The sequence below is a fragment of the Triticum aestivum genome, chromosome 4A, assembly GCF_018294505.1.
Source record: "Triticum aestivum cultivar Chinese Spring chromosome 4A, IWGSC CS RefSeq v2.1, whole genome shotgun sequence".
In the NCBI taxonomy this organism is placed as follows: domain Eukaryota; kingdom Viridiplantae; phylum Streptophyta; class Magnoliopsida; order Poales; family Poaceae; genus Triticum; species Triticum aestivum.
The window spans coordinates 526,193,166-526,206,513 of record NC_057803.1 but is presented as its reverse complement, the minus strand read 5'-3'; the positions used below and the strand labels follow the sequence as shown (position 1 = coordinate 526,206,513).

General features: G+C 42.2%; 1 protein-coding gene across 1 annotated transcript; it reads left to right on the top strand.

Annotated features, from left to right (window-relative positions):
• The first annotated feature begins 426 nt into the window (after window positions 1-426).
• LOC123086706 (DNA topoisomerase 2-binding protein 1-A) lies at window positions 427-12,845 on the top strand. Its single transcript, XM_044508479.1, has 17 exons — window positions 427-769; window positions 869-911; window positions 1,499-1,620; window positions 1,715-1,822; window positions 7,183-7,327; window positions 8,104-8,195; window positions 8,948-9,041; window positions 9,162-9,606; window positions 9,697-9,836; window positions 9,947-10,278; window positions 10,618-10,788; window positions 10,917-11,207; window positions 11,327-11,507; window positions 11,573-11,757; window positions 11,857-11,966; window positions 12,059-12,170; window positions 12,265-12,845. The coding sequence occupies exons 1-17, from the start codon at window positions 536-538 to the stop codon at window positions 12,394-12,396; spliced, it is 2,937 nt and encodes a 978-aa protein (XP_044364414.1). The 5' UTR covers window positions 427-535; the 3' UTR covers window positions 12,397-12,845.
• Window positions 12,846-13,348: the final 503 nt, after the last annotated feature.

Genomic DNA, 13,348 nt, shown 5'->3' with positions numbered 1-13,348 from the left:
AACTATATGATTTGTTGAACAATTTTATTTGTATTGATTTTCTATGATGAACTATATGATATAAAAAATAATTTCTGTTGAATTTGTGCCCAAGCACATCGAATATGGACCGAATTAGTTCATTTACGTTGATAGTGGACCAATGTGTGTCGAAAATTGGCTGAGAAGTGGGCCAAATTGCGCAAAAATAGGCCATAATCGATGTCTGAGGCGTGGGGTGGTGATTCGGAAACCGACCATCTCCACCAATTTTTCCACTATTATGTCATAAACAATATTATTTCAAACTCGTAGGGCTCGTAGGGCTGAACGACCGGAGATGCTTTTACACCTTCTCCGGTGGGTTTAACGGAATGCCCAGGCCGTACTCCCGGCCCCGGGAAATTCATTTTCGAAACACATTAAACGGTGGCGGTGGCACGGCCTCACCATCCGCGACACCTCACCCCAAATAAAATCCCCCGCGCCTCTTCCCGCCCCTGCTCCCCGCTCCCCCGCCTCCGCCTCCGCCACCACCACACTATACGCTGCCCCGATGACGCCGTCGCACGCCCCCGGCCCCGCCGCGCCGGCCACCTCCTTCGGCGGCGGGCGGAGGACCGCCACGTTCGCGGGCGCCAGCGTGTTCCTCTCGCGGAAGCTGGTGGCCCCCGAGGTGTTCGACGCCGTGCACGACGCGCTCCGCCTCAACGGCGCCGATGTCCTCCTCTGCGCCGACCCCACCCGCACGGGGCCCCTCGACTACCACGTCATCTCCTCCTCCTCCCACGTACGCCCCCCCTCCCCCGTCCCCGCGCTGCTCGGCGCGACCTCCGCCATCACCGAATCCCTAATTGACCCCTTCCGTTTCCGTCCCTGTCTTCTGCAGGAGAGGTTCGCGGATCTGAAGGACAAAGGCTGCAATCTGCTAGGTAATTCGGTTCGGCGGTGCTAGTGTTAATTTCCTTGTGTAGTTGTAAGCTGTGACTGTGAAATCTATCCAGTGGATAACACCGAAATTAGCTCACGTGCCCGTGAAATTTAACACTAGCTGGCTTGGACGCCTTGCGATTGGGGAGCATGTGTCTAGGATTGTAGAGTTTGTGCATCCTTAATCCATAATAAGCAGACAGTTTACAATGTTTTTACGCTAAGCTAGAACCTGCGGAAGGTGGATTAATCAGTCACTAGTCTGGTTGGTACCTCGATGTTTCAATGTTGCAGCTGTTAGTGTGGTACTTTGCCGTCAGTTACCGAGGACCATAACCCAGAAAAATCTCGAAGCAACCTCTAAAAATTTCTTGTTAAAATTGAAGATAGTTTATTTACTCTATAAGGCTTCGTGTTAATACAGAGCCAAAATGTGATGTGTTCCCTAGTAACCTACTAGGGAATATTGGACGGAGGGAGTAGTACACAATGTTGTTTGGTTGGTACCGCGGTCAACCAGGTCGGAGTATTTCCAAAACCATTTTGGGCATTGGTGTTCATTGTAAGACCAGGTTCATTTTTTTTACAGGACCACAATGCATCCTTTCCTGTGCTAAGGAGCATCGTTCCCTACCTAAACAAGGTTATACTTGTTGTCTTGCAATGGATGGGGTTACTATACTCTGTTCAGGCTTCGAGAAAGATCAGAGGGTATGTGTATCACGTATCAGAACTTGTCTTCCTGTTGCAGCTTCATTAGCTAACACATGATGCATGTATCTCAAGTTTGTTTTTGTTCTTCCAGGCCAGGATTGAACAATTAGTGACAGCTATGGGAGGTCTTTTGCAGACTAAAGTGTCCATGGATGTTAACTTCGTAGTTGCAAAGGATGTCTCGGCTGCAAAATATAAAGTAAGTTTCGCTGAAAGTTGTTAATATGGGATGCAAATATTTGTTAATTGCCGTTGCAGTCAGTCTGGTTGGAGAACTTAAATATGCTTACCAAACAGGTAATATGGACTACTAATTTGCTGTGTAGCCCATCTAGTTGTGAAACCTTCGAATTTCAAAACTAGTTCTTTCATAATGTTATCATAGAGATGGCTAATATATCACATACTACATATAAAAATCTCATTTTATGGCTAGGGTTTGAAGCTGCTTAGTGGTGTACTTGGTGGTAGTTTAGTTTATCGATGCTCTTGGTGCTTCCTAAACTGATACTCATTTGAGGTGTCCTTCTGCTGCAAACGTTCTGGTGCCCTACTCCCCTGTTTGGCTTTGTTACTTTCCTTGCACATTTCTCCTTTTGTATCCTCTTAGGTCTTCCAGCCTAAGAACTACTCTGGTTTACTAGTAATCGTGCACGTGCAACGCACGTGTACGTGTCGACCAAATTAAACATAACAATAAAGTTTAGCTTCATAAATTATCATGAAATGTGATAATTCACAATTCGTTTAACCAACATGTGGTGTCATTTACAAGAACAGAGTTTGTATCATGTGTGTTGTAGATAAATTACCACTCCCTCCCCCTCCGTCCGAAAATACTTGTCGAAAAAATGGATGTATCTAGACGTATTTTAGTTCTAGATACATCCATTTTTATCCATTTCTCCGACAAGTAGTATTTCCGGACGAAGGGAGTACATAATTAGATTTGGCTAGGGCTACTTTGATTCAAAGGTGTTTTACAAGATTATCGGAGGATATAGATCCATAGATCGTTTGATATTTGAAACTACCACATGTATGACATCATGGGGTCTGATCTTAGTACGATTGGTGGTTCGTTGCTGCCCTGCACTTTGAACTTTTTTCTAAGGAATTGTCTGAACTCTGTTTTGGAGAAAGTTCCTTTACTTATTCCATGGTGTCATACACTCTATGGTGCCAACTATCCAGTCAATTTCAAACGATTGAGAAAAAGCGTGATTCTCATCAGGCTACAGTTTTCAGTTCACTTGTACGTAGTATTTATAGCCTTCATCGTCCCAACTTTATGAGAAGTGGAAGTCTAGAATAAGCTGAAGGAACCCAGGGCTTTCGTCCATTGCTGCAACGACAAAACCATTAGCAAGTTTGAGGTCAGGGTCATCTGGGTCCATTGTATGTAGCAATAAGTTCATAACGCTATAAGAAATGATGGCTAAGTGGTCGGATGATGATTAAGGCTCGATGAGTTTTTTTTTCTAAAGTATTTTTAAAGGTTAAATAAGAGAAATCATTTATCCTATATCCAAGATGTAAACAATATTGCAACTCTAAAGTCTGAATCAACAACATTTAGGTGGGCTCTGATTCGCATTTGGCTAAATGTTTACCCCATAGTTCTTCTCCTTTAGGCGGGCACTAACATTGATTATGTAATTTCCTCAAGATAAAAAATATTATTCAGGAATTTAATATATCATCACTTTTTTTTTGAGCTGTTAGAGCACCCACAGGAGGAAAAGCTTTCAAAATGGTGGGCATTCACCTGTAGTTTTTTTTCATGCAGATAGGCCTTCCAACTTTCCAAGATTCTTACTCTGGATTAATTAATTACACAACACACAGAAGTAGAGTCATGTTGCTGGTCTATTGAGCATAAAATTAAACTTTGTATAAAGCAGGGTTGTTAAGCCTATTCTCTACAAGATTACCTTCGTAGAACTATTACACACGATCGAATTTTACACAGTACATCGGTGTCTAATTTCAAGCATATTGCAGTACATTTACAGAGTTTTCTTTTAGTGAACATAATGATACCGTTGTTTGGTTTCAAGTGTGGGAGTAACAATGCATATAATCACTCACCTGAGAAGCCATCACCGACAGGCCTACCCATTCACAGCTCAAATTGTGACGGATTGATGAATTGCTTAAATTTGTCAAATTTCCCAGCTCACCTGGGAATAGGGGTGCAGAGCGGCGCCCGATCCACCCCGCTTCATAGTCAAAGTAGACCAAATCAGTTCTAATCTTCCCATTAGATTTAGTTCAGTTTGAACTAACTTACTGCTTTTGCGGGCTTATGCGGGATGCCCGCTTGCATCCCTACCTGGGAATCCTGAAGGTTAAAGATTATTAAACCATCACAAGTCAAATAGCAGATAAATGGGAAATAAGAAAGTATAGCAACTGAAGTGTTCTTTACCTCTCCACAGTTGCTATGTAGAAGTACATCAGCAGTGATTGCAGCTTCTGGTATATCAAGAAAAATACGACGATCATCAGGTCACAATACATCTAAGGTCATAGAGTTCGAAGAACCTAACTGGGACTTGAGAGAATTCAGTACACTATTATTAGGAGCCAGCAATTCCGTTTCAAAACATAATTGCTATAGATATATGATGCTGAAAATTCCGTTCTTAAAATATCCTTCATATTTAAACTCGACATATCTAGAAAATGAGAGCTTTGGCCTTCTTCTGATAACATGAAAGTAGCAGCTAGCAGCCATGCTGCAACTCCATATTTTAGACGCTTTCAATGAATACACAAGACATGCAAGGACCGCTCACAGTTTCGGCGGCAATGTAAGCAAAGCAAGTCAGCAAGCACATAATGATTTCCAGGCTGAGAAGAGTGTAGATAGACCTGCATAACAAGTAGTTACGACCCTTCACCACTTATCCGCTTCTGAAACAAACCATATACTAAAAGCTGGAATATAGATCATGAAAATGTTGCGATAATTCTGATTTTTGCAGTTGACAGAACACTATTAGTAGAAAGTAAGTAGTATTGTTCTGGGAATTTAGTGAAACGGAAGCGTGATTAGCATATCAAAATACTGTATTAATCGGCTCATTGTATCTGGAAGAATAGGACGGCGACAATGTCTCACGGGGTCATCCATGATCGCAGTGGATGTAAGTCGCTTGGTGGTCGGTGATGAACTGGGGCGAGATGGATGCACCCGATGGACGTTTTGAGCACAGTACTTGACACAATAGCCTTGATCTTTGCGACCCCTCTCCAAAGCTGCCTTTCTATCCTGAAATCTCCCGAAAAAATCAAAATCAAAATCTGAGACAGATGGTAGCCGGTGAGGGGAACTGACCATGTGCTGCTGAAGTAAGCCTCTGCTTTTCATGTTCCGAGAGGTCAAATTTCAGGCTGGTTCTAGTGATACTTATCAGCCTAAAACTATTTGGTCACATATGGACATGAAGTCAAACTGATTGTCCGGGAGCTAAATAGTTCAAACCTTTTCACTGCTATATAGTTCAATAGCTAAAGGGTATGTATCTCTTATACTGTTGTAAAAGTAGTTCTGTGATGGCCTTGTGTTCCTGTTTCTTTCTGAACTATTTGTGCATGGTCAAAGTCGCCAGAGCCAAAGGGGAAAACGAAAAGGGATGAAAATGCAGTCACTTTGAGTGGTACTGACAACAGTCTGGCACATCAAATTCACTGCTTTTTTGGCAAACTAATTCACTACATTGACATAACCACAAAGTACAGAATTTGCAAATATAGATGTTCTACAATTCCGTCACAAAAAACTGCTGAAGGAATCTGTATACGATGTTCCTCATACCTTGGAGGGGAGTACGCCTGGTCGTGGGCGTCGTCAGACTTGGAGCCATAGGAGAGGAGGTCGGAGCAGCGCTCCCTGCCTTGGTTGTGGTGGTCGTGGAGCACGTCCAGATCCTTGCCTTCCTGCAGCTGCCGACGCGCAGATCCCACCATGGGCGAAAGAGACCATCAGCGCCTCGTGCTTGCCGGAGGAGCCCGTCCTCGACCTCCCGGAGCGAGGGGATAGGCGTGCGGGTGCGTGTAGGGGAGGGGTGGCGTAAAAAGACACGAGCTTCCTCCAGCCGCCGTCGCGCTCGTCCTACCGAGGCGCTGACTGCTCTCTCCTGGGTCACCCGCTTCCTCTCGATCTCGATCTACCAAACCCCACGTCGTAGTGACAGCGGTGAAGTTCGGCAATAGGGGTGGGGAGGGAGGCGATGAGGCCTGGTGAGGACGGGGAGGGAGTCGTGGGGGCGGCTAGCAGGAACAACGTCCGTTCGGGCGCAGGCGTGCAGGTAGCAGTTTTTTTCAGGGGGGTAGGGTAAACGTGGAGTGGCTAAACACCTGTTCTAGACCAAACGTGTTTTAGTGACTAATCTGAACCATAGGGGTGTGATTAGATGGATAGGATTAAGTTTTGGGTCTCTGCACTTTGTGCTTTTATAGGGGTAGTAGATTAAGAGGAACCTGAGGCAAACTGTATATTATTTTTTGTGCAAGTAATCCCAGTTTTCATAATAAAATTGAAAACTATAAACTGGCGAACCCAAAGTTCATCTTCTAGGTAGCCCACACCAGAGAATGCTGAAAATACAGAGGTATCAACCCAATGCAGGGGGTACAATTTAGTTTGATCCACACATGAGTCGCAGTGCATCTTGCAAATTGCAACAGAAGCATGTGAGAATTACAATAGGAAATTAGCAAGAGTGTATGAGACATAACATGAAAATAGTCAGAATCTCAAGTCAACCATCTTTCCATGTAGTCGTCTTCAGTCTTTTCTGCTACGCCCCTCAGCTTTGTACATTTCCTTTATGGATCTAAAATTCTCTGTTCACACATGTTCTTTCATCTCCTCCGTTTGAGTCTCTAAGGATTCCTTTGATGATTTCTTTTGTATGTATTTGTAGCATGTGTGATCACTAGTTTGGAGCTGCTTTTGCAGCCGAATGTATTTAGTTCAAAAAATTTCAACGTTTTATGGGACATTTATTTGATTGCTAGAAAAAAGAGGTTATTAAGATTACCAAAATTATAAACTGAAATCACAGATTATATGCTGCTACCATGCCAAACTAAGCCGTAAATCTGATGGAGCCCATTTTATTTGATCTCCAGCTCGCCACAAGCCTACAATCTAAACAAAATATGTTTCTAGGCTGTTGGCATTTTATCATCTGTGTTGCAAATCGTAGATGAAAATACTATTTGTTTTAACTGCTTATTTTGTGGTCGTCATTCTCAATGCTTAGCAGAGCTGTTTCGTTCAACTCGTTAGGGCTGTTCGTAATATTTAGCTGTTTGCTCTTTTCATGCCAGGTTTGTATAGCTTCCCTATTATAAGTTCACCTATAGGGTTTCTTTATGTTTGGAGGCACTTTTGCTGTAAAGCTGGCAACATTAGTTACTGGTTTCTGTTACCTTCTTTAACCTTAGTCTGGAAGCAAGAATTGTTTTGTGGTGTCATGTCGTTCGAGGGTCGATACTGTTGGGCTGACTAACGGGGACGTGCTTCAATGTTTTTGTGTACTGCAGTGGGCCGTGAATAGCCTGAAGAAGCCTATTGTCAATATGAACTGGTTGGAGCAATGCTGGATCGAACATCGTGTTGTGCCTCATGAACCTTACAGGATTCTTCCTTTTACTGGGTTGAATATATGCATCACAAAACTAGATGCAGGTTGGTGCCTAACAAACCTTGAATGATTCATTGTTAATTCTTTTACTTAGTTGAACCATTGAATAGATATGTCACCAAACTAGATGCAGGTATTTAGACCCGGCGATGGAAGGCTGGAAGCAACTTTGACCTTCTTTCAACCAATATATACTTTTATTTTGCATCTCTATTAAAAAAATTGTAGTTGTTAACTGTGGGAACAATTTTACCAAATGAAATATGATAATGAATATTGATTTGGCCAAGCTGCTTAGACCGGCAGCAGATGTTACCAATAGTTGCAGAAAATTGGTCGATGGTGGCAGTACTTGAGATCCCTGACCATGAAAATTGGGTGGATTTTCTGAATTAGCCCAATCTTGTCCTAGCTGCTCTGTGTTTTCTTTCACTCTTTATGCACTTTCCGAAATCACTTATCAGCCGTGAATTGGCAATTTTTCAATTTTGACTTGGAACTGAACCAAACCAGACAGTTTACAGGTGGTTCTTGTGCAATTTTTGGCAGATATATGACTGCGTTAGGTGCTTGAAATTTTGCCGCAGCAATTACACTGAAAACCAACCAGAATCTGCTAACTAGCTAGTATGAACTGGTCCTGGTTTTGGTAAATGAACTGCTCGACAGTCAGCATAGCAATGTGAAAAAAAAATCTGTGGCATTTAAGAAGAAGTTACCACTAGTATCTCTTCGCCACTACATCTGGCAATATATGCTTTATCCTGTTGGATGTTTGTTTACTTCATTTGTCTTACCCCATTTTCTTTTGTTTAATCAGATAAACGGAAGGAGTTGATGGAAATAATAGAGCAGAATGGTGGCCAGTATTCAGCAAATCTTACAAAAAAGTGCACTCATTTAGTTGCAAATATATCCTTTTGGTGTTTTCTGCTTTTGCTCACAGTTTAAGATTTCATCTGATCAAATTGACAAATTATTTTCACTGGCTTCTTTCCTTTTTGAATTTTAGTGGAATAGGTCTTGAGATACCTCCTTGTTAATTGACCAGTGGTGTGATCCTCCACCCGTATTTGTTTCACACACCGCTATAAAACAGCGAATATAGCAGAAAGGGGATGTTACTCCAATTAATTTCAATGCTGCTCATGTCTCACTTTAAGCAGTTAAGCTCTGCATTAAAAGATTTGGTGCTTTGGTCTGCCACATGTAAGCATGTAAAGATGTCCCAATGACGATTTACGAGTGAGGCACCTGTGAGAGTTGTTGACACATCGGCAGAAATGTGACTAAATTTCAGAATTAGCGGTATGTCTGGGCACTCGACAGCAAAATCATACACCAATTTAGTTTGTAGGAGGTATATGCACACATACTCTCATACAGGAATGCAAGCGTACTCAGATAACAGGCTAGAAAGGTCAGTTCTGAATTCCTTAAGGCACGTTGTATTTATTCCAACGATGAAACACTGATATGAAACATCAGGCTATCAGAGTTAATTTTTTGCTTTATAGTTGGTTGAGCATGTTGTCTCACATTCGATAAATGTTCTCCAATTCCCGTACAACTTTCTCAAAAATAGCGCACTGGTTTGCTACATGTATCTCTCTTATTTATCAAGAAATCGAATCTTGAGGGAACTTTTCTTAACATGTTATTACGAACCTGGCGGTGACAAGTATCTTGTAGCTAAAAAATGGGGTAATATTCACATTGTGGATCGGAGATGGGTTGACCAATCTGTTGCTCGAAGAGGTAATAATCAAGATGCATGGGCGTTTCGTTGACTTTGATGCTGATATTGTCTTGTTTCTCCAATAGAAATGAGCTAGTAAGGTTAAAAACTAACCTCATGTTTTTTTGTTGGGAACACAGCTTATCTAGATGAAAGTGCCTATGTCATTGGCCAGAATTCTTTTAATTATAATGGCATAAAGGGTTCCCTTAAAGAGCAACGGAACCCAGAGATGAGTGGTGCAAGTTTTCAATCTGTTCCAGCAGTATCAGTTGATGATTCAGTATCAATGTCACAGTATGTGCCAGTTTCTTCTGGTTATGCTTCAACGATCTGTACCACTGATATTGTCGGTGCACCTTGTGTACAAGAGACAAACGAGATGCCGGTTGAGAGTCATGTAGCTGAGGATTCAGAGGCTGAAGATGACGATCTGTACTTATCAAATTGCAGAATTTCTCTTGTGGGTTTTGAGGAGAAAGAATTGTCAAGGTTAGTCATGATGATACGTAATGGTGGTGGATCCCGGCATGTTATGTTGAGTGAGAGGCTTACTCATATTATTCTAGGTGCACCTTCAGAGGAGTAAGTTCATGTCACCGTTTCTTCTGCATATACTAAGTTCTGTATTAACTGGTTGCAATTACAGTTAATGATGCTTATTTGCCTTAGCAGAGAAAAAAAAGAGGTAAGACGCCTTGCTGCTTGGGGTGTGATAAATGTGGTAAAGGCAAAATGGTTAGAAGACTGCAATAAAATAAAAACGGAAGTCAAAGTATCCACAGCTCATTTGGCCAGCGAGTTACTCTCGAAAGGTACGGAAGCATCAGATTTAGTTGTATTTCAGATTGTTGAATGGGTCACCAAAAAACATGTTGTCCTGGCTGACTTTGTTTTATATTCATTTTCTATCTTCTGAACTCAGAATTTCCGTTTGTGGGTATGGAAAAATCTGCTGCTACACGTGAAACAAAGGCAGCCAAAAGTTCACATGGAATATTCCATGTTCCAACTGTCAGCGATTCACATGATAAGCAGCTCGCAAAAGATCCGTCATCTGAAAGAAAACCAGCCAAGGGCAAACATGAAAACATGAATAATGCCCGAGCAGCAACTAGGTCTGCAAAATCAAGCCAACAAAATGGATTGACCAGTACTGGCAAAGCAACTTCTGCAGCAAATTCACAGCGTAGCACTTCCTCAAATATTTTCGAAGGGAGAACATTTTGTTTCTCAAATTCATTTTCTCATGACCGGGTATGCTATGGTGTAATTATTTTAATCTGTTTTACCAGTATCACTTCTTGATTAGCGCTGTCAATTTTTCCACTTGGGTTCAACCTTTACTAGATCATACTATTACTGGGACAAGCAGACCAACAGTAAATTATGCTGTTATCACTTTATAATATTAGAGGCTCATCCATCAACTTGTGAAGACATTGCTTTTCAGTGAAGTTGCTAGGTGTAGTACACCAGAGTTAAAAAATGCCTAATCATATTCATGGATGCAGTGCCTTTGTTTTTCACCATTTGCCTTGTTTGCCACTTTATTTGCTTTCCTGTTGATGAAGTGCCTATGTCCATCTTAATCAGAGACCGGAGGTTATCGATTGGGTCAGAAAAGGGGGAGGCACTATGGTCGTGGATGATGCACAAGCAACTGGTGTGGATTTCATAATTGAGTGCCATGGACAGAACAGCATGCAATGTGACTATTCTCATTCGACCGTTGTTTCAACTCAATGGATAGCCTCATGTATTGAGGTGCATGTTTATGTTCTCATGGTTGCTTCTTTATTCTGTATTCAAGAAGCAGATGGTCCATCATACCCTGCACTTCTACTTGCAAATTTCTATAAGCTTCCAGTTCTTACATACAAATTCTTGTACAGGTGGGCCACTTGCAAGATGTTGGAAGTCATCCTATCTTCTCTCCTTTGCGGTGTCGCATCCCATTGCCAGGGTTTGAAGACTTCCGTTTCTGTGTTTCACAGTATGATGAGAAAGATAGAGTTCTGCTTAAGAACCTCTGTCTTACTCTAGGAGCTAAATTCACAGAGAAAGCATCAAAAAGAGTGAGCCATCTTATCTGTAAATTTGCGAGCGGTCCAAAGTACGAGGCATACCATAATAAGAGAATTCCAACAATTACCATAGAGTGGCTCTTCGAATGTGTGAGACAGGTATCCTTTTTTCATGCATAGTTATGAGCATAACCAAATTTTGCCTGCCAATTATTTTCTTATTTATGATAGATAGGTTGCATGGGATTGATTAACAGCACAACAAATTGTCATCGCAGGACACCATTATGCCTTACGACCAGTTTCAGCCGAAACCACCTACTTCTCAGGACAAGGATGCTGGTATGTGCATTGTTAGTCAATTTCCGACACAAGCCGCCAATACGACCTCTAAATTTGATTGCCCTGAGCCACTTAGTGAACCTCAAGTACCAAGAAGCAGTTCAAAACACAGCTCAGGTAATTGTCATTGCACAATTTGTGAATATTTTCTTGTCACGAGACTCACCATGATAGCTTGGCAGGCTCCTCTATTAGTGAGGAGAAAATTGCTTCTTCTGTTAGCAAAAGAAGACGATCCGAAACAGCCAAGGCTAATGATACATCTACAAATATTGGACGAACGGAGAAACATTCGGACAGCAGCTCTGCTCTGGGTGTTGCAGACTCCATAAAGGACTTTGAGGACCTACTGGTTCAGTCATCCAGGGTATGTGGTTCATGTACTTTACTATTTGCACAGCATGCCATGTTTATAGGAATTTGAATATAAGTGGCAACTTCACACCTTTTTTAACGGCCAATGCAGGATCCTGCACTTGATGCTTCTGTTGTAGGTCAAGACGAGGAACCTCAACCTGTGCCAGATAATGCTTTCACTTCCCTATACAATGACATGAAAACCCGCTCAAATAACTGGTAATTGTTATGAGTATACATCGGAAACGTATTCTGTCTTATCACTCGCCTGCACATTCAAATAATTCCTTTTTACCATGTGTTCCCTTCAGGCCACAGAAGCAACACATGCCCCCTGGCAAGAATGTCAAGAGCCCAGACTCCACCCGGGCCCCTGTCCCAACTCCCTATCTACCTTTCAGCGAAACGCAGACAGATTCTCAGGTGCGCATTGTACCGTACAACCAACACTTTCCCCCTTGGCAGGTCACAACTGGCATGACCGCTCAGGTCATGTAACCTCTGGTTTGTCATGCAGATCATCGGGTACGAAGAAGATTTGACTGGCATGCAGAAGATCATTGACAGAGTTAGTTCTCAAAAAAAGACCATCGACAGTTCAGGCACCGACAGTTCAGTCATGGGGCATCAATGGGACTCCCTCAAATGAAACGGCATGTCTTGAGTTAGAGACAAAGCTGGTCATCTATCTAATTGCAGCGAGATCTGCTGCCCGATGATTCCGACACAGGAGGTCAAAAGAAACATTGAATCTCCTTTCCCTGCCTCGTTGTCCTCAAGATGGATGTAGGAGCATGAACTCTGGAGGTTGTTCCTACGCAGGAGACATCTTGTGCTGGTGGCACAACAAACAGCAGAAGATTATCATGGGATGTAGTATATGTCTGTCGCAATTTTGTAGAGCGACTCATGACTGTTGTGCTTCCTTTTCCCGAGAAGACGGTCTGAGACTCTGGCCTGTGGTGTTTGCTGTATCGGCAGTTTTCTTGATTAGTGTGGTTTTGTACTGACTTGATGCTGGATTACCGAGCATCTGAACATGCCCATACAGATGTGGCAATGTAATATATGCTGATTAGATGATTGTATAGTTGTGTCCGTCTTTTTCTTGAGATGGTTGAGTTCTCCTTTTGCTAGATATGGTTCAAGTCCTCCTTCCTGTTTGTTTTGTCCTGCTTTGTAGATATCACACGTGCTTGGTTCATGTGAGCACATTAACATATGATTTTGCAAAATTATAGGTGCGCCAGGCAGGAACAAAGTTACGGTAAAATGTTATAGGCTGAATGTATCTTTGTTGATGCCTTATTTTATTTCATCACTGGGTCATAATACAGCCATGCATTTTTTAGTACTCCTTCTGATCCAAATTAATTGACGTAGCCTCTATCCAGTGTCCATTGCGCTTTCCAAGCCGTGGTTGCCCATGTTGGTTAAGTTTATGGTCAAACTTAAATCTCTAAAAGCATGGATGCACTACATTATGGAATGAAGGAAGTATATTACTCCGGTGATGCCAGGCTCTTCACAAAATTAACAGAATCTTGGCACGAAACCGACTCATTCACATTAGCCAGCAATAGCCAACATGCCATGCAACA